This window comes from Sapajus apella, unplaced genomic scaffold (assembly GCF_009761245.1).
Source record: "Sapajus apella isolate SASKATOON/1434 unplaced genomic scaffold, GSC_monkey_1.0 scaffold11, whole genome shotgun sequence".
Classification (NCBI taxonomy): Eukaryota; Metazoa; Chordata; class Mammalia; order Primates; family Cebidae; genus Sapajus; species Sapajus apella.
The window spans coordinates 34924805-34946692 of NW_022436951.1; the positions used below are offsets into that span (position 1 = coordinate 34924805).

The following is a 21888-nucleotide window of genomic DNA, read 5'->3' on the forward strand; positions in this document are numbered from 1 at the left end:
TGTGTGTGTGTGTATATATATGTGTGTGTGTGTATATATATGTGTGTGTATACACATGTGTGTACATATATATTTTTTTCAAGAAATTTGTTTTGAAAACCAGTGAAACTACTTTTTCTGCCCACCTTTCATGCTCCATAATGGTTTCTGTAGTTTTGGACATTTAACTGTTGATCTAATTAACACGTTACATTTTTTTTTTCCCATTAAGGTTTACATGATTCGTCAATTAGCTGTTCTAGAAAACCACTGTGGGATACCTTGCTTGATGTTTAAATGTTTTAACATTTAAAAATTTAAAACTTAAATGTTTTCTCTCGTTTAAATATCTCAAGCAGAAGTTCTTTCTTAACCTTAAAACTTGATGATGTGTATGTTACTGAAAAATAAACAAAAAATAAGCCAGAAAGAAAGAAAGCCACAACCTCATAAATGGCCACCGTTTACTGGACACTTAACATGAGCCAAGCATTCAACTGGGAATTACATACTCCCAATCCCTAATCCTCAGTCATATTCTATTATTGGTCCTCTTTTACAGATAAGCAAACAGATGGCCAGAGAAGCTAAATCACTTACTAAAATTCATACAACGAATCCATGAAGAACTGGTATTGGAGCTCAAGACTTCCTGACTCCAGAATTAAAACTGTGTCTATTATGCATCATGCTATCTTTGAAAAAGGTAAACATGTATTTTAGTTCTGGGAGAGTCAACAAAGAATATTTTGTAATCTGTATGACCAATAAGCAGTATCTGCTGTGCACTCAAGACCAAAGACAAAGTTTCTTCTCTTAAGGAGCTCCCACCTTAGGTGAGTCAGGAAAGAGAATCCAGTGTTATTCAGGTGAGAGGAGAATTATAACTGCTGAGTTTTGGGATGGGCTCATGGGTTATCAAGGACTTTCTGTTGGGGGACATCTAGGAACTAGCCAGGTGACAGTACTGGGATGCCCCAGATGGAGATAGAACCAACTTAAAAACAGCGAGGAGAGGAATGTCCAAGTCTGTGAGGATCTCAGTATCTGCAGAGCTCAGAATCCATGCGAGGGAAGGGAGGGGCCCAGCTGTGGAGTCCATAGGGCATGTCCTACAGGACCTTGCATGCTGCACCAAGACATGTGGACTACTTAGTTTTGCAGGTACTAAGAAGCTATTGAAGAATGATAAAGGCAGACTCAATTTTTAGAATGAGCATCTGGAAGGCAAAGGATGAGGCTGGGGGTTCCTGCAGCTCCCCAGGCAGTAAGTGATGTATTCTGATCCAGGGGAGGGGCAGAGGATGAAAAACAGGAAAGTTACATGGGAGGAGAGCAAAGAATGTGCACTTAACAGAATCTAGTGTCTAACAGGATGGAAGGGTAAGTGGGATGGAGGAGGCGACAGTGGGTCTCAATTGAAAGGCTGGAAAGTACAGAGGATGGTGGCACCATCTACAGAGACGGAGGACACATGAGCAGGAAAATACTGAGTTGAGTTTGGGAAATGTTTAATTTGAAAGTTTATGGGGCATTGAAGTGGAGACAGTGAGTTGACTAACAAGACAACACGTATTGAAACCTGGAGCCAGGAATAATAAAAATAAACTTTAAATTACATATAAATCAAAAGTCCTGCAATAAAATGGAAATGCTTTTTCTTTGCAGATATTATGTTAGATTTTAAAACATAGTAAATAAGAAATGAGAATCTTAAACTGGTCCACAATGGAAGTTCAAAACTGTTTGTAAGATTTCCTATAAGAATCTAAAACCAGGGTAAAATTTCTACACACTCAGAATTTTAATCAAAACCCACAAAATTATTTCATTTCCATAGGACATAGAATTAAGGAAAGTAAATAACTGTGATTTATACATTACTTTAACTCAAATTTTGTTTAGAAATGACAGTTTTTACTCTAAATATGTTATAGCAATCGGAAGCCTTATTTATAAGAAAAAAACTATTCCTGACCAAAACTTCACAAAATTACAAAACACTGCTAGATGGGTAGATAAAGGCAAACTCCAGATGAGAGAAAAATCTAGAATGGGTTTTGATATACAGAAGATCAAGTAACAAAAAGAACTAAAAATGTTGGGAAAATAATTTGCAATGCTATATTGAGGTATTGCATGGATAAGATCCAAGTTCCTAAAGTCATCTGAGACAGTTTTTTAAGGGAGCCATCAATCAAGGTGAGAATCAACTCACCCCACTGTTCCTGAACCAACTCTGTGGGATTTGTTGGCAGATGACAGTGATGAGTGGTGCACTCCACCTGCACAGGTGAGGGCTTGCAAGTTGCCTCTTGTTCTTGTCTGGGATCCATCCACCCCTGTCTAAACAACTATCATCTCCAGTACTATAACTGCCATATCTGCCCTCACGACTGGTCTGAGGGTGAAAATGTGTTCCACTGGGGCACCCCCATGTTTGCAATGTAGGACTTCACCCCATAAGGATCTGGATGATCTTCAGCAGGGAAAGTATGGAGAATTGGCCAGAAGAAAGTTCAGTTTTGCCTCAGAGAGGCTCCTTTGTACTAAATCAAGAAACACAGTCTTCAACCTGTTAAAAAGCGTTAAATCAGAGTTTTATAAGCCACAGCTTGAAGCAGTTAAGTACTGTACTGACAAAACTTCCTGAGCTAGGTGTGAGATGGTTTGCTTCCAATTAATGCCCTCAGCATCTCCCATAATATTTTATAAAATGCCCTTAACTCTATATTAATAGGAAATCAAAATGGTGACCTTCTCTGACAGGTTAAATAGCTAAAGTTAGGTGATCTCTATTGTTTCAGAGACAAACATTGTGGGGGCTGCTTGGAATCATGCACCAGCCATGATTCTTTCTATGGGTCATGTTAATATGATTAGCAACAGTTCAAACTTAGCTCATTTTTCTTCGAGTGATGAGAAATCCCAGATCTTTGAACTTCTCTTTGTATATCAGATTTCTTATTGCTTTAATTACCTTCATATCATTTCTAATCCCTCTATAATACTACAAATGTAAAGAGCTCAGAAATATAGGTAAATCCATGTATGGATCTAACTCGTCTTGAAGAAAACAAGTGAATAACATCAAAGTTTAAAGATGCTGCAGGTGTGGTCACTCTTCATGATTACCTTTAAAGGGTGCCACTAACTCAGCTACTCTACATTTAGCTGCCATGCTTGGATATAGTGAGTGCAACAAGAAAGAACTGCCCGTTATTCACCTGGTTTGGTGATTCTGAAGACATCTGGAGGCTTGTTATTTGTCTACATTTGATCATACATTAGAGTGCTCATTCATTCAAACACTCTGGATTTAGTCAAGCATGCATCCATTTAATACTGTGTGCACTCAGTGCAAATAAAACTGTTATAAAGCTTTGGTCACTTTGGGAGGCTTAGGTGGGTGGATCACCTGAGGTCAGGAGTTCGAGATCAGTCTGGCCAACATGGTAAAACTCTGTCTCTACTAATAATACAAAAAGAATTAGCCAGGTGTGGTGGCAGCTGCCTGTAATCTCAGCTACTCGGGATGCCGAAGCAGGAGAATCACTTGAACCTGAGAGGCCGAGGTTGCAGTGAGCCAAGATCACACCATTGCACTCCATCCTGGGCAACAGGAGTGAAACTCCATCTCCAAAAGAAAAAAAAAGCTTTTCTTTTATTTCTGCCAAAGATCTCAGAAGCTCATCTCAAGTCCCAGCATCTGTGCATGAGAAGAAGAGGTGGGAAAGACATAGAAATAAGCAGAGAGAAATATGATATGACTATGATACAAGTGGCTCTGTAGAAACTAATAACCAAGAGCAGATTACAGCAGGAACAGAACAGGGGGAGATCCACACCATGTCAACCTTTATTTTCTCATCAGTGATTCACTACTGGCCACTTAAGTCCAGCCTTAACTCAGCTTCTCATCTGCCCAGAAACAAGTCTGTCTTCTAGCAGATGCAATTCAAAAGAGGAAAAGAAAGCAGGAATACCCAGGGGTTAGAACATCAGGCTTAATTGCATGAGTCCTTTAAACAGCACTGAGACTCAAACCTGCTAAACTTCTACTAAACCAGATAAATCAGCCAATGGCTAGAAATCTTAGAAGAGTATCTTAAATTATGATAAAACTCTGCTGACTCTCTTTATCTCTGCTTTTCTTCATCCCATTCTCATCTTAGGTTTAATATCTCAGTCTAGAGTTTGAGGTTCAGTCATGGCATAAAAAGTGAATTTTTAAGAAACTAAAGAAAAGGCTAAAAACATTTCCAGTTAGACACATAAAGACAACATTTCCTCTATTCAAAACACTAAAGAGAATGAGAAATACACATGCAATTTGTCTTTCCAACAATATTACATAATTGACAGTGCCCTCAGCTACCAACATGGGTGTGAGGGCTACCAAAAACCAGCAGTACCCAGGAGTTGAAGCCAAGGAAGGACATTAAAAGAGAACACAAATTGGAGGGTATGGGGATTCAGTCAGGGTGGTGGCAAAAATATTAAGGAAAAAATATTAGAGAAGTTATAGAATATAGTCTCAAACTCTTTTGGAAGGCCTAAGGGATTTTTCTATAGTTTTTGGCTGAAGGCAGCCAAGAGTCTCTTTGCAAGAGCCAGAGAGATTAGTGCACAAATGCAAAGAAATGTGAGTTTACCCAGCTAGCTTGTTTACTCATGTGTTCTTAAAACTAACCTTTGAGCTTGATGACTCTCTCTGGCAAAGGTCGACCAGGGATATCATCCTCTAATGGTGTTTGCTTTGGGCATCAGAACCTGTCCTTTGATCTTTAACTTCTAGTGGTGCTGACTCAAGCCTTTGTCAATTAAACTTTACTGAATAAATGCAAGTCTCACTGGCTGGGGGGCGCTGGAAGTCGCAACTGTTTACAGCACTCTCCAGGGTTCTTGTAAGCTGCCAGGACACACTCAGTCGAACTAGCAAAGCATATCTGTGTGTCAGTGTACTTTATTCATGCATCATTGAGTCAGGGTCTTCAGGACAGACCCTGGCAAGTGGTTACCCTGACAGTGGCGCCCAATGTGGGGTGACCCCAACAGGAAGGCAGGTGTCAGAAGGAAGAAGAGATGTGCTTGTCCAAAGTGAGGGGCCTGTCCAGAGGTGTGAAACCCAAGTCAACGAGTTGACAATTGTATGAATGTTGGCAGGAATCCCTGCTGGATTCAGCAGACTCAGGAGGCTGGACTCCAGAGAAAATGACATTATCAAAGAATATTTGTAGGAGGCAGTCTATCTCAGTACCACAAATATTCCACAGTCTGCACCTCCACTGGCTATGGGAACCACTGCGGCTGATGAGCACCATACGGTATAGGGATTTACCCACAGTGACTGTTCAGTAAGTTCTGGCACTAATGGTGAAAATAAGCACATGGTAGTAGCGACATGTTGCTCATAGTATAAGAACACATTTACAAAAAGAAAGGACATAGACAATTTCTAATCTTACTGCTGTAAAATTAAAATTAATAATAAAAACAGAAATCTATTGCCTGAAAGTCAAATACTGGTTTCTTTCTGCCAAAAGTAAATTCCAACCAATTACAAAATATATAGAAAATAATGATAGTGAGCACATCAGACACATAGAAGGAGAACCATTTTTGAAGGAAAGTGTATAGCCTCAATGCTTACATAAATAAATGGGAGAGGCAAAAACTGTGTGTTAAGCATTTAACCTAAGATGTTAGAAATACAGAACAAAAGAGAACCAAACTGAAAAAAGTAAAAATTGAAATAAAAATAGTAAAACAATAAAAATAATAAATATATCCAAAATTCATTTCTTAGAGAAATAAAGTAAAAAAATCATCAGCCAGATGAATCATGAATCAATGAAGAAAGAGCAAATCCCAAAAATAAGAAACTAAACAGGCAAAAGCAAGCCCAAATTCAGAGGGAATTAACATTGTAAAGAGACTACTCAACTTTATAAAACACAGTTTAAACCTTGAATGAGACTGCATTTATAAGAAAATGTCTTTGAGAAAAACAACATCCTGAAAAGAAAGTAAATCTAAACAGAAATATTTTCACAGGAAAAGTAAAAAACAATAATATAGTATGTATATATATACACACATATATACACACATATCTGTGTATATATGTAAACATTTCAGATTACAGAAGCTCATGAATAAAGCACTCAGAATCATCTCTGACCCACGGCCAGTCCTGCATAAGTGTCTTTTATAATTCTTGAGATATATGCCAAATCCTTAATGAGTTATTTGTGAAAAGAATCAAACCACAAATTAAAGGAAAATACAGCATGACCTACTGAAGATATTTCTAAAAATCCAAGAATTGGATTACATTACAAAAGGAGAGAAATCATACAGTCTTGTCCATGAATGATTTTTTTAAAAAAGTCTTTTAATATAGTTCTAGATTTACAGTTTAAAACAGAAACAAAAACAAGAGTCTCTAAGTAAGAACCAAGGGCTACTTCCTTAACACTATAAAATTTATTTAACTTAACCCAAAAGCCAGCAGATGGCTTAACAAGAAAACATTAGTCCTACTAAATAAAAAATTAGAGAAATGTGTCTATTATGACTGCCTTAGTAATTCTTTTCTTCCTGGAGGAACCAGGCAAAGCAATTGTAAAGAGAAGGACGTCTTAAAACTTGTAAAGTGGCGATCTACTTGAAAATGATGTGACTACATATCTGGAAAACGTAAGGGGATGAAATGAAAAACTTCTACAAATAATGAGAGAACTCACAAGTAGCTAGAGGAAAAGTGTATGCACTGAAAATCCTATGAAACTCTCTCTCTCTTTCTCTTTAATGTGGACCTACCACTTGTTTATAAAATAGGCAAAGATTATCAATAATAGATGTTCAGTTGCCTTACCTATCTGCAACCAACCAGCAAGAAAGCTTTCTCTGTTTGCTCTATGGATGATAGTTTTGTTTCAAAAGGGTGAAATTCCCATATGTTTCTTTACTCTGAATTTTTGTAGTTTTTCTTTATTTTCCTATGTTACCATAAATACTTACAAAGAAGCTATCTTCATATGTTGTGCACTACAGAGCTTAGTAATGTGTAAACAGGCAAGAGAAGGGAGAAGGGAAATTTCAAGGCCCAGACTCTCTGATCTTAAAGAATACATGGAACTGTCTGCAGTAACCCATGGAGGGAAAGAAGTACAAGAGTAGCCCAACTGTGGGTGTTGGTATCTGTGTTGGCTTGAAACGTAGATTCACTCAATAGTTAGCTCCACTGGAAACCTCAAAATATGACTTTGTTTGGAATAAGGTCTTTGCAGAAGTAATTAAGTTAAGAATGATGCAATGAGATCATCTTGGATTTAGCATGGTGTCCTTACAATGAATGCTGTCCTTACAAGAGACAGAAAAAAAAATCTACAATGAATGCTGTCCTTACAAGAGACAGAAAAAGGGAAAATACAGGGACAAAGAGAATAAGGACATGTGAAGACAGGGGCATAGACTAGACCTATGGAGCCTCAGGTGAAGGCATGCTGAGGACTGCTGACTGCCACCGGACGCTGGGAGAGAGGCATAAATGCAGTCTCCCTCACAACCTCCAGATGAAGCTACCCCTGCCAACACCTTGGTTTTGATTTCTTTGAGATAATAAATGTCCAAATTTATAAACCTCTGTTGTATCAATCTCTTCTACCACCCACAAGATGAGAAACTGTATTGGTTCAAAGACATGGAGCTGTAGGAGTGCATGTCTTCAAGACCACAAAACGTAGATGTAGCATGGTCATCCATATTATCAAGGTACCATGAAGCTGCTTAGAGTTAGAGGAAAACAGCAGCTCTCCAGGTTGTCTGGGTAACAGAAGTGAGACACTCAAAGAAAGAAAACACTCTAGACAAAGAGTGGCATGATAATCTAAGATACCCAGCTCTCTATATGCCTACTCTTGTATTTTTTCCCCTCTTATTTATGCCAAGGAGTAATTTGGGGAACTGTGTCTCAAGGGTTTTCAAAGTCAGCTATTCCATTAACCTTCAAGAGCTCAGACCCTCAGGCATTAGCAGAACTTTCGAACTGCACTCATCAGTGTCATGCAGGCTTCTCATACCTTACTAGGATGAAGTACAGTGCCTTGAGTTTTGGTAGGGCTCACCACAGGGCAGTCAATCAGAACCAGACTTGGGCCCTGAGGGTCTTACACATGTATGATCCAACTCTTGCCTTACTCAATTCATAGGTCATTTGGGTTTTGATTATGAAAAAAATTCTCAAAGCATTTTTACACCCAGTTTCTTAAAGCTTCTCTAAAGTTATGTAAATTTAGCAAAATACATTACTGCTGCCTACTATTCATTGATGGCTAAGCACCAGCCTAGCTTGATTCCAGGTTCTTCTTACAGGTCATCACATCTAATCAGCACTAAGGCCAGCAACCAAGCAGGGAGGTTGCTGCTGCCATTTTACGGATTAGAAAACTGAGCAAGCTAAAGAATTAGGCTAAGCTCATGCCCTGCTGTAGCCTGGCTTCTCCAGGAAGCACATTCTGAAATGGTGTTTAGCGTTTATTAGAGAGTGTCCTCAGGATCAGTGCCCATGGGGAAAGACAGAAGTTGTGCTGGGCCCAGGGAGAAGCTAAGCTGCTCTGCAAGCCCCAAAACTGGCAAACTCACACACGTCCTGTAGCCAAAACGACTATCAGCGTTGCCTGCATTCGACCAAAATGGAAGGAGTTTATACCCCCAACTCTATCAGTCATGGATGTGGGCCACCCTCACAAGGGCACAAACTCGGGCTGGCAGGTGTTTTCAAGCATTCCCCAAAAAAGCTGATGGCTGAAAGCCAGCTGCAGACCACACTCCCAACAGCTGGGTAGCCAATGTTTTCTTGAGGGGCACCTGGGACATCTACCTTCATGTTTACTGCACACAGCTATGATGTAGGAGAAGCAGAAGTCAAGCCAGATTCTGCCCGAGGCCAAAATGCTTGCTCTTCTCACCCTCCCACACTCACTGCCATGTCCAGACATTCAGGAGATGCTGAGAGGGGTCTCAAAAATAACTAGCCCAGAGTTTGGCCAATGGGATCTCTCATCTCCTAGGAGAGGTAAAAATTGATGCACATTATTCTCAAAGAAAGCATGCTACGGTTATTGCTGCAAAAACAGAAAGCACATCCCCTCCCTCTGCTCCCAGCCTGCCCAGCTTGTTGCACTCTGAAAACACAACGACGTTGTGGTCTGCCATCAAGTAGTTATTGTTATTAATACCTGATGCTTCTGAACACTAAGTATGCATCTGGCCCACTTATGTCCCTTTCATTTATCACCTCATTTCCTCATCCCTGCTGCCCTAGGAAGAGGCCATGATCATCATTTCTATTTTACAGATAACTAGGATCAGCCCAGCTCTGCCTCTCCCTGGACTGTCTCCAAGTGATGAGTACCTCCTCCTTCCACTGCACCAACTCACCGGGTTTCTCCTTACTCTTTAAAGAGAATCTCTTAGAGCCAGAGCAATGCTCTCGTTAAAGTCAAGCTGCAGATATATGATTCTCTTCAGTTCATATAACTTAGCAGATTCATCATTCTGTGCTGCAAGAACATAGGAGGAGTCGGTCCTGTGTGACTTGCCATTAGGAATGCTGATTTTCTCACTGTCTTACAGAGGTCTCAAAGAGTGATTGCTGGTGGTTAAACAGATGCTTAGAATTAGTAGCTTTCACAAATTACCCCCTCTCTAAAAAATAAACATTCGGAATGAGCAGAGCCTTGTTTTCTTTGTAAGTAATGGACTAAAGATGCAAGGATTGGTGAAATTAAAAGGAAAATCACTGCCAAGATGCTGATTGAAACACTAGTGAGTGGTGCCTCTAGCCAACATTTAATCAATTCATAGTATATTCAACATAAATCCATTGCTTAGAATAACCAGAGAATACAGGGTACAGATGACAGAATCAAGAGGATAGAGACGGTTAATGGATGACTGTCATTTTTTTTTAAAGAAATTCTTTTTTAATACTCCTTTGATTAAGTCTCCAAGATAAATTCATGTTATTATCGGGGTTCTTTACACCTCTCTTCCCTCAATGCCCTCCACAAAACAGCTCCAAAATGCCTGAAAGTGAACCTAGGTCTCATCCTACCATTACAGTCAAATTGTTAGTTACCAACCTGAAAGTTCTGTGCCTGTAACATTCTTGTATTTCTGTTCTAGAAATTGCTAGTGCATTTTAAAAGTCTGATGTCCTGCATTAAATGTCAATGCTGGTGTTTTGTTCACCGGTCCTACCAAAAACCTCCCTAGGTATAGGTGTCAGGCCTGAGGAGGGACCAGGCAGGAGAAAGGAAGGAGGGATGGGAAAGGTGTTTAGAGTTGCTTTAGCATTTTGTTACATTAGGCACTTTCCTATTTTAGCTCCTCCCTATCCTTACTCCCATTCCTTCCAATGATAATGCCTTTGAAACAAGTAAGCAATGTCTTGCTAAACCTAAGAGATGGATTCTACTCAATCAATAGCTTCATGTCATACAAAATGGGCAATTATACAGTCTCCTTTTTTTTTTTTTTCCTGCAGAAAAAAGCAATACCCTATGTTTCCCTGAAGACCAAATAGTCAGAACAGAGATCCAAATTCCTAACAATTAGTCTCTCCCACAGCCAGAAACCGGGCAGCTGGTAACCTGCTGTTTGTCCTTTGAGCTTCTCAGATTAGACCCTAAATGCAATTTAATTCCAGACTCCAATATAGACTTCCTGAATTATACTTAAAAAGGCTCATTTATGTAACAAATCCACAGTGCTATTGATGACACACTTGGCATAGATGATTTACTGTATTAGGTGCAATCTAAAATTTTTCAAATTGTATCATGACTTAAATATATTAGAGCATCCACAGTGTAAAAGACTCCTATAAAACTTCTCTAACATATAAGTAATCCTGTTGTAAAATCAATAAGCACTCCTTAGCTTTGCTTCTTTAATAAATATGGATTCTCACATAACTGGCTTGCTTAAGTAAATCTATATTCAAATTGCCCTCTCTCAAGGTAAAATAAAAGATATATGAAATGAATATTCAGAATGCGCTATGAATACCAAGGAAATCAAAATGTAAGAAAAGTGAGTTTCAAATACAAAGTGCAATCATGATGTATAAATAGGAATATACAGAAATTCCTTGGGGTTGGCTCATGATTATGCCAACAGTGATACTAACCTACAAAAGCACAGCAAAGGAAGAACAGGCACAATGCATCTTTATGATGAAATAAGCACTAAACAAGCACATGCTTCAGGCTGAACCATGGCTCCTGACCTCTGGACCCAAGAGCCTGGCTAGAAGGCATGATCCCAGCCTCGGGATCTCCTCTGAGAGCTGAGGCAGGAGGCAGCCGCCACAGCATGAGGTGGGTGGAGGGGAGTGTTTCTCATCTTATTTTCCTAGTCTCGATTTCCCTTTGCCTTGATATGACGATAAGCAAAAAAGACTCCTTGCTGCTCTCATGGAACTTTCAGTCAAATGCATGTTATCCTACAATATAAGTAAAATTATTATTTTCTAGTTAAACACGAATTGCTAAGGGCTTTTGGTGTTTACACTAAATTTATCACATAGAAATGATACATTCTTCTTAGATAATATAAAACTGCTTCTCTTTAAGTTTTCTGATATTTAAATATTTTCTTCCCTTCATCATTAAGGGGTTCCAGTATGTCTTCATAATCCCAGATTCCAGAAAACTGTTTCTTTGAAATTCAGTTAGGATAACAAAGAGAAAACACTGATTTAAAAAACTTGCAGAGAACAGTATGAAATAAATCTGAGAGTGACTGAAAAATATCTCTTCCTCTTTCGCTAATAAGCTATATTCAGAAATGTATTAGTCCTGTTTCTTGTCCCACCTTTTCTCCCGTTCTTTTTTTTTTCTTTATTGATATATAATAGTTGTACATATTTTGGGGGTACATATGCTATTTTGATACTTGTTTACAAGGTGTAATAATCAAATCAGGGTACTTCAGGGAGTCCTCACCTCAGAGATTTCTCCTTCCTTTGTGTTAGAAGCATTACAATTCTCCTATTTTGAAATATATAATTCATTGTTGTAAACTATAATTTCCCTACCATACTATCAAATACTAGAACTCATCCTTCTCTCTACCTGCTTTTTTATACTTGTGATCTAACGTCACCACCCGATTCCCTTCCCAGCCTTCCCTTTTCTTCTCATCCTTCTCCTTGCTTCCTGCATGATTCAGCCCTGAAGCCGTCAGACAAGGTCCCGTAAGGAAGTATCTGCACCAGTAGTGGACGGGGAAGGCCAAATTCATCCAAAGGTGACAAAGCTGAGTGTGAGACGTGTCCAGAATGGGAAAGCCAACTGCAGGGGGACAGAGCCTGAGCGCTGGAGGGACACGTAGGCACAGGGCAGCCCCACAGGCTTGGGTGTCAGGGCCTGGCCAGAGGAGGGGACATCTAGGCATGGGGTAGCCCTGCAGATATGGGTATCAGGACTCAGGCAGAAGAGGGGACATCTAAGTGCAGGGCACCCCATAGGTGTGGGTGTCAGAGCCGGGACAGCGGAGGGGACCCTAAGTGAGGGTTAGCCACACATGCATGGAGTGTCAAAGCCTGGACAGGGGAGGGTACATGCTTGCAGGGGACAAACTGGGTGCAAAGATCAGAGCAGGAACCAAGGAAGGAGGCATCTGCACGTGAGGAGGGGATGGCAGTAGAAATAGGAGGCTGGTTACAGACATGAATTGGTCCAATAAAGGAAATCTATCATAAATCATGGGAGCTAGATAGTTTTCACTGTTGGTCAAGGGAGTTACAATTGAAAAAGTGAAAACTGCAGTGAAACCTATGGTGGCTTGAAAATGAAAATGTCCTTGTGAAGTCACGACTATTAGTATATACAACACACACACACCTGCGCACACATGCACACACAGGCACGCACACATACACACATATATAATGTAGATGTAAATGTGTGTAGGCCTCACCCTGGTGCAGTGACGCCCAACACCTAATGCCTAGATCGTGCCTCTAAATGCTGTTTACAAAAAAAAAAAAAAAAAAAAATCAGGGTTCCTGATTCTCTTACCAAAGAGGGCTGCTTTTAGGTTTAGGGATGGAGTGGGGAGGAATAAGATCAACCAGAAAGATCTTGTTCCACCAGAAAGCAAGAAAGGGCTCCAAGGATGGTGGGAATGTATCAAGAGGACACACAGACCAGCTTGAAGAGGTACCCACTGGACAAATCCGAGACAATGTGAGCATCAAAATAAATAGCGGTGGTGGCCAGGTGCAGTGGCTCACACCTGTAATCCTGGCACTTTGGGAGGTCGAGGCAGGCAGATTGCCCGAGCTCAGGAGTTCAAGGCGAGCCTGGGCAACACAGTGAAACCCCATTTCTACTAAAATACTTAAAAAAAATTAGCCAGGAGTGGTGGCATGTGCCTGTGGTCCCAGCTACTTGGGAGGCTGAGGCAGGAGAATTGCTTGAACCTGGGAGGAGGAGGTTGCAGTGAGCCGAGATTGTGCCACTGCACTCCAGCCTGGGTGACAGAGCAAGACTCTGTCTTAAAAAAAAAATAGCAATGGTAATGGTGTATAATCTATTGAATAAAATGGCAAAATACAAGGCTGTATAGATATAAATAAATAAATAAATAAATACATTGAAACAACATATATGCCTAATTTCAAAGTGCCTTTCTACAAACTGTCTTAATTATAAAGAGGAAAAGAGTAATTTCTAGGTGAAAGAGTTGTATGGACATAGCTATAATAGAAGTGAACACTGTAGGTATAAAGACAGAGAAGCAATGGAGCCTGGATTGCACTCCAGGAGGACGCACCCACCATCACTCTGATTCTTGCCAAAGATGCAGAGCCTGAATCTATTCATGAGGAAGCATCAACTCAACTCAAGTTGAAAGACATGTTACTAAATAATGGTCCTTCCATCTTTAAAAGTATTACGACCATAGGGCCAAAGAACCAAAAGTGGATTGTTCCATCCTGTAGAAGACCAAAGAGATGGGGGAACACATTGCCATGTGTCATTCCATGCTTCTGAGCTGGGTCCTTTTGTGATGAAAGACATTATTGGGAAAGCTAGAGGAACTTGAAGGGGGTCCAGGCATCATATGGCAGTCCCAGTGCAATGTGGACTTCCCGGTGTTGGCAGGTGTCCTGTGGTTACATAGGAGAAGAGTACCATTGGAAATACACACTAAAGCATTGGGGTGATGCGGTATCAGATTGGCAACTTATCTTTAAATGGTTTAGAAAAAAATAATTCCCTGTACTCTATTTGCAACTTATTGGTAAGTCTGTTATTGTTTCAAAATAAAAGTTACAAAGTATATTAGTGATTACACCTCAGGTTGAAAATTAAGGAATACTATCCATAATTTTCAGTTATTAACTAAATTTCTTTAATTAGGTGATATATCATAGCCTGAGAATGCCTCCTACTTCAAGGGAAATGCTGGAAAAATGAATTTCCTGAAGACAACGAACTCTCTGACGCAGTAGGGAAGGAGTTTATGGATTTGTCTTAAGTGGATATTTTGATTAACAGATAGGTTCTATGTGCTATCCATAGATTGCCAATGTTCAAAGGAATAAAATGAAACAATAACTTCTTAATATGGATTTGTACTGAACAAAATGCACCCTCCTTTAATGGCTTTGAAGGAAGGGTGATGCTGACTATCATCTATGGGCAACCTCTTTCTTCATATCAGGCCAGTATCCTTTATTTTACATAGTGTTGCATTAAACAATTACACTACAGCAATACAACCACCAAATTTGTAAAATTCTAATTTATATACAGCATGTGTAAAAAGAATTCAATAAAGTGTTTTTCTAGAACCTCAAACCAGTGCTATTTTTAGATTATATTTCCAACAGTGGCCAGGGGTACTGAAAGCTCCTTTCTTCATTACTGTGACGTTTACCTACAAATCTCCCATTTTAAATCTCTTCACATGTTCCACCTTTCCCAGCTCTTGGAGTTACTACGAAACTGTCTCTGAAAAAAATGGGAAATGGACTTCATCTTATTCTGTTCTCTTGGGCCTTATTCCTTTATAAAATATTATGGAGTGAAGCGTTTTTATTATTTGCGCAATTCTAGAATTATCCCATTTCTGGCTGTTTGCTGATAAGGAATATTTTTCTTTGTCAGTTTTTGAAATTGAGTAAATAAAAATTTAAGATTCCATCTTTCCCTTTTTTTTTTTTTACCAAGGCAGGAAAATAAAAAATGCTTTAAGAAAACAACTCAATAAAGAATATAGTAGTCAATGACCTACAATACACAGAGTTCTTCATGCAGACCTTCGTTTTCCTTTTTTTTTTTTTAAGCCCTATTTAATTCTTATAGACAGGTGCTAAAACCTCTCCTTCTGAAATATTGTGTGTCCTATTACACCTGTACCAGCAGACACTTCACTTATTCATGAAAGGGCAGAAAAGATAAGTGCAAAGCGTTCAAGGGATGTGTCTCAGGGTACCCTAAACAGCAAAGGTGCTGGTGAGCCATGACATGTTTGAGTGTCTTACTGCTCATGTGAAAGGGGAGTTTACACAGTTATTTTCAGAATGTAAAGTGGCTGAGCAAATTGTTTTCTCATTCTCCTGCAAAAAATAAGCTCACCACCCTAACCCATATGTGAATACCTAATGTTGAGCTTAACAGCTCAAATAAATAAGATGGAAGAGTGGAATTTACAGACGAAAGGAGAAATGCCCCACATATATCCTCAGGAGAGGCTCTGAAGTGCAGAAACAGGAAGTGAGGGCTAGGGTAGAGATTGTATACACAGGAGTGTGTCTTGTACTTCTTTCCAGGCATGACTGGATTGTTCTTTTGAGTAGAAGGATGGTTTCCAGGGGCTAGGGGTTGGGGGGAATGGGGAAAAGTTGGTCAAAGGGTGCATACTTTCTGTGATAGGATGAACAAGTCCTGGGGATGTAATGTACAGTGTGGGTGGCAATGGATGTGTTTATTAATTGGAATGTGACAACCATTACACAATGTATACATATAGCAAATCATAATGCTGCATACCTTGAATACATACCAACTTTATTCATCATTTACATTTTTTAAAATAAACATATAATACCCACCTTCATTCTCTCATTTGATTAGTTACTGGCTGGCCTCTGTGTCTCAGGTGGTGCAGGTTACTAGCATGTGTCAAAGGCAATAGAGAGGAACCATATGGCCTTCCTTCTCTTCCTGGGAGTGGGCACTTTTTAGTAACAGCCAAATGAGCCAGGGTGAAACTCTAGCCTGCTGTGTAAAATTAGAGGCCAGTGCCTTTACACTCAGTATGGACAAATAATGCTTAATGAATGCAGGCTTTCCTGGCTACTTTTAATGAATGTGATGTTACAAGCAGTAGGAGATGACTATTGAGAAATGGGATCCCCAGGAAGCTTTCCAACTAACAGAGACTATTACAGACCCAAGAGTAAGCCTCCACTTCCACCTCAAGTTTCCAAATGAAATAGCACATCAAGTGAACAAAAAACTGGTTTCTCAGACCCAGCAGGGCTGAGGTGACCCATGTCGAAAGTCCCTTTAGAATGGCACAGCGCTGTCATGATTGCAATTTTCTCAGCTTGACTGCATTTTATGCCACAGCTACGTTTGCTGCAGTTGATCCCCACAGAGCAAATTAAACATGTTTTTAATAGGCAAAACAGAGAATGTTAGGAATTGCTCCAGATCACTGAACCTTGTGTTTATATGTGTACATGGCTAGAAATCAGATAGCTTTTAAAAAGCTTGTTAACTAATTAAACAGAATGACTTCTTTGAAATGTCATTTATTAGTAAGCCATAATTTGCTGTTGCAGCATTTGAAATAATTATTTTATTTTTGAATGCTCATAGACCTGCTAGAACATTTTAAAATGAAGAAAAGTTTTATCTTTGTAAAGAGAAGGTTTTGAATATCAAGGTAGAGAGAGGTGGGAACAAACTATGGAATTAATCATAAAAGTTATTTCACTATAAAAATGAGTGCTGAATTATAACGTATAACAAGAACACCTTTTGTTCATCAAAATCACACCACCATTCAGCAATTGGCAAAACAGAATTGTCACATCCAACTTTCCTGCTAACATTACTTTTACGGTTGCTAATTGTTAAGCGACTGTGGATCCCACCGATGGCAGTGGGCTGTCTCCTCAGTGTTATTGGGGGTCAGCCTCAAAGGGCAGAAAGGGAGCAGCTGCCAGTACCACACTACAGACACACCCTGAATGGGCCAACAGCACCTGCCTCACCCCCTGGCAGGATATGGACAGTCGTTCTCCACGGATGTGGAGGTTCACCCACCTGCCAGACCAGGTGCTCCTTGGCCCCCGGCGTCGCAGACAGGCAGACGCTAAGCACGATGGTGTGGGAGGAGGAGGTGAGGACACTGGCAATGATGGCATCTCGCATGTTGAAGGGCAGCATAGTGTACACCACGAAGATGATGAAGAGGAAGAACGATACCTAAGGGAAGGGGAGAAGAACGTTGAGAGTCACCAAATATTCTGGCTTCTAGGAGCCTCCAGTTTCCATCCCATTAAAGGCTGCATAGAACAGCATGAGAAATGCTCATTTAAGAAATAATCTGTGAACAAAATAGGGTAGTCTATGCAAGTAAGTTCACTGGATTACAATATCAAACTAATCATTGTGATGGAGAAAAGCTTCTTTTCAAAATTTTGGGACTCGACTTTGGTATCCAAACCATTGCATGAGTATGGATGCAAAGCTGATCCTAAACTATCAGGGTTTTGTATCTGTGCTTTAGAACATGTGTAGAGGGTTCTTGAGGTGGTCTTCCAAGCTGCAAAAGGGGACCCATGGAGGAGGGACAGGTGTCATCAGGGGAAAGCAGATGCTGAGAGCACGGGTATGTAACAAACAAAATAAACCAGGCTGCGGATGGCTTAGCTGCTGTGGAACTCAGTGTGGCAATTCCTCAAGCACTTAAACATACACAGCAGTTTTACTCTTGTGTATATCCCCAAAAGAATTGAAACCAGGCACTCAAACAGACACATGTACGCCCATTTCATAACAGCATTTTCCAAGTAACCCAAGGTGGAAACAGAAATCATCACAGGGTGAATAAACATCAGGACATTATTCAGCCTTAACAGGGAATACTTTCCTACCATGCAGAGGAACCTCAAAAACGCTAAGTGAACAAAATCTGGGCAAAACACCTCCCAGTATATGATTCCATTTATGTGAAATAGCCAGAATAAGCAAACCCATAGAGGTGGAAAGTACATCGGATGCTGCCAGGCTCTGGGGGGCAGGGACTGGGCGGGGAATGGAGAGTAGCTGCTGACTAGGTGCAGATCATGAAAAATTCTCTGAAACTAGATGAGGTGTTGGCTGCAGGACATTGAGAATGTCACCTTAAATTGGGTAATTTATGTTGTGTGAATTCCAGCTCCATCAAAACAATCCACATGAAACCTCTCAGAGAAACGCTTGGCATGAAAAAGTAAATGATTTAGTAGGTAATAAAGTAGATCATTCTTATTACAAACAAGCAGAGACAGAAGAACATCAAAAAAGGATGAAGGGTGAACCATCCAGTTGGAAGGGACTGAGGTCAGCAAAATGGGGGGAGAGGGGCATGTGGCCAGCTTCCCAGGCAGCTCTTGACTCCAAGTCGAAGGGAAGCTAAGGGAAGTGTGCCCCACTTTCACAGTGTGACCTGTCACCTGAAGGGGATGCTCAAGCGCTGCACAGCTGGAGGGACATCGTGCAGTCATGCCAGCACTTCAGGTACGGAGTCTGGATGTGAGCTCATGAGAAGCATGTGGGCAATGGGCTGTGCTCCCAACGGATTAAAGAGAGGGAAGCCTGGGAGAACACCAGGCTTCTTCCCTCCTGGGAACCTGCACCATGTATTACAACCTGAAAAGAACCATCTGTCACCACTTCACTATTCCAGGGTGGTGCCTGATCAGCTGTATTTGTGTAATTGTCATACACAAAAGAGCACAGGAGAGATTAAGGAGACATAGCCTAAAAATAAATACGGTCCTGAAAAGGCACTCTTTGATTTGGCACTCCAAGCTTTTTGAAGCAAGCTTGCTGAGTAAATGCTAGTTCAGGTAATCTGACCTGAACATTCATTCTTCAAGCCTGGGTGAAGCTCCTGCAGATGCAGACAGGTTCTAGAGGTGGAGGGTGCAGGACAGAGCCCAGGCTCTCACGGGCCAGCAGAAGAGATGGTCATGCATGCCATTGTCATCTCACAGTCTGCGTCTGGAGAGAATGGCACCAGGCCTCACTGTGAGGAGATGACGGAGTGGACTCTGAACCACCTTCTCTAATTCTTGTGAGTCCAGCCATCTTGGGATGACGGCCAAGGAGAAACCCACTATGAGTGGGAAAAATGACCCGGAATCCTCATCAGGAAGCCCAGATTGGGCATGGACCATCTGCTTCATGCCCCCATCTCCTCCCATTCAATCTATATTTAAAAGGGCCCCCAGGCCAAAAACTGTGGGGGAACACATTGCCATAGCAATATTCTTTTTTCTGGTAAATATTTTTTCTTTCACCTCTTTAAAAATAAAGACTCTGAAGGTTTTTTCAGCAAAGCATTATTATTTAGAATCATATGCATTCTACTTGTTCCATTCCATATTTGGGATATAAAACCAAGGCAAAAACTATTGTCTTAGATCATTTGTGTATAAAAATGCAAAGACATCAGGGATGCCTTTAGAGGGACATGTAGTAAGCAGTGCTCTATCTACACAGGCAGGCTGGGGCACCTCCCTCACTTCAGCTTCCCAAGAAAGGAACATTGCAGAAGGAGTTATAGCCCCAAAGTCATCTTCCAAAACCACAAATAGCTAGCACCAGCACTCACTGGGTGCTTGCTGTACAGATCCCTTCCCAGGTCTCCAGAGAATCTGGCTGAGAACCACTGAGAAAGGTTTCTTTAGGCAGGGTAAAATCAATTGTTGTGCACTTATTGCTTATTGGGCAAATGAAATTTACTTTGGAATCTCTGTATTGCCCTCTCAATACACAGAAAGTCTGTTTAATGAAGATACTGCTTTTTCTACACATAACATTTATGTAAAATTGTATATCCCATACCAGATATTAAATGAATAACTTCAGGTACCAGAATTGACAACTACAAGAGATCCTCTCTTTTATGATTACATATTTGCTTCTAATGCAAAGACCTTTAACATTGCTTTAAAATTATCATAACTTTTGTGTAGCTTAATTTCGGATAACTTTAAAATTCTAATGCCATCTCCACTAAATTAAAGTATACTTCTGCAAACATTTTGAGCCTTAAAATGGAAGTCTGTGGAAGGCTTATCCACAATAACCAAATGGAAAATAGATCTCCAATTTTCTGAATACAGAAGCCCCTGTTTGGTATTCATTATGAGATGGCAAAATTAATTTTCAAGGGTCAACTGTGCAAATTGCATTAAATCAAAGCAGAGGTTTCCGTGGTAGCATTTCAGGAGTTGTGCTAGTGGTGCTTGGGGAGCGTTCAGCAGGCGGGACAGGGAGGAAGAAAGTCAACTGCAATTTCAAGTCCCATGGGTAGGATGTTCTTTACTCCCTATTAACACCAAAGAGTTCTCATTTTTTTAAGCCTGCTTTCCAATGCAACTTCAAATAGGGCCATATGTAAAACTAAAATGGATTTGGCACATGTAAAGAATGTGTGGGTAAAAATCTCCAGAAAGTTGAATGCTATCTCTTGGGTTGCCATGTTACCATGGGGACATTTCCATGGCTGAGAGTCCCCTTAGATGTGCCTCTGTCCAGAGGCTAAAGAGGAAGGAGCCGTGGCTCTGATTCCCATGATCCTGCCCAGAAACCCCAAGTTTGCACAATAGCTGAAGCATCAGCACTCATTCCAATAAAACAGCTTCAAGTCTGTCTCTTAACTCCAGCTCTGCAGTTGCCTTTTGCAAGACATGCCTATCTTCCTACACATCTTCTACTTGCATCTCAAGCTCCACAAGTTTCAAATCAACCAAGAGCTTATGTTCTTAAACCTGTTTCTCTTGTAGGATAACTCAAGTCTGCCCACGACGTCTCTGTCTCCAATAACCCAGGTGCAAGTCCTTGAAAGTCACCTTTGAAAATTCTCTCCTCACACCCACATTCAAAAACAGGGTCTTCTCATTTTAAGATTCCAGACCATAGGTTGTCTCAGTCTGTCTGCTTCTCTACGTCCTGCTCTCACTGGGCTGGTTCCTGGCATTTCTGTTTGTTAGGAAATACGATTCTATACTCTTTCCCTCTTTGTCCTGCTGCCAAACAAGGGAAACAGAGTGTGTACCCTTCCTCCTTCATGTCCACTTCATGCCTTTTTCCGAACCTTGGGTAACCATCAGGACTCTTTACTAACTGTTGCTTTCTTCCTTCTGGGCATGTAGTATAATTGCATTTCACCATTGTCATTTCAGTTGGGTGAGGGGCTAGTGGAAACTTTAAAAGCTCATGTACAACTGGCCATGTCCTCTTCCATCCCTGGCAACCATGGAAACATGGAGCTGAAGCTTCTCCCAGTCTGGGTCCCCACATGAGCAGTACAGTTTCTCAGCTGACCCACACACACCTACGTTCATGTGAGTGGTTGACAAACCTTTGTGACATTAAGCCCTGAAATCCTAAGCACAGTTCAGCTGGTCCTCACTGATACCAAGGTTATAGAAACACGCATACACACGCACTCATGGGAGGTCTTATTGATGTCATATTTATAAAATTTGTGTGCCTTTATATATAATACTCTGCAATTTGCATTTTTTTCAGTTGACTGTATATCATGGGCATCTTTCCTGGTCTATAATCACAAACATATTATTTACTTTTTGCTAAC

The 21888-nt window shown here is 40.5% G+C and overlaps 1 protein-coding gene across 1 annotated transcript in view; it reads right to left on the minus strand.

Moving 5' to 3' along the window:
• Positions 1–21888, minus strand: part of ADCY2 (adenylate cyclase 2) — a 450913-nt gene that overhangs the window by 302535 nt on the left and 126490 nt on the right. The window contains exon 3 of the mRNA XM_032279123.1: positions 17340–17501. Within this exon, the coding sequence (XP_032135014.1) occupies positions 17340–17501 (162 nt within the window). The remainder of the gene's footprint in view (positions 1–17339; positions 17502–21888) is intronic.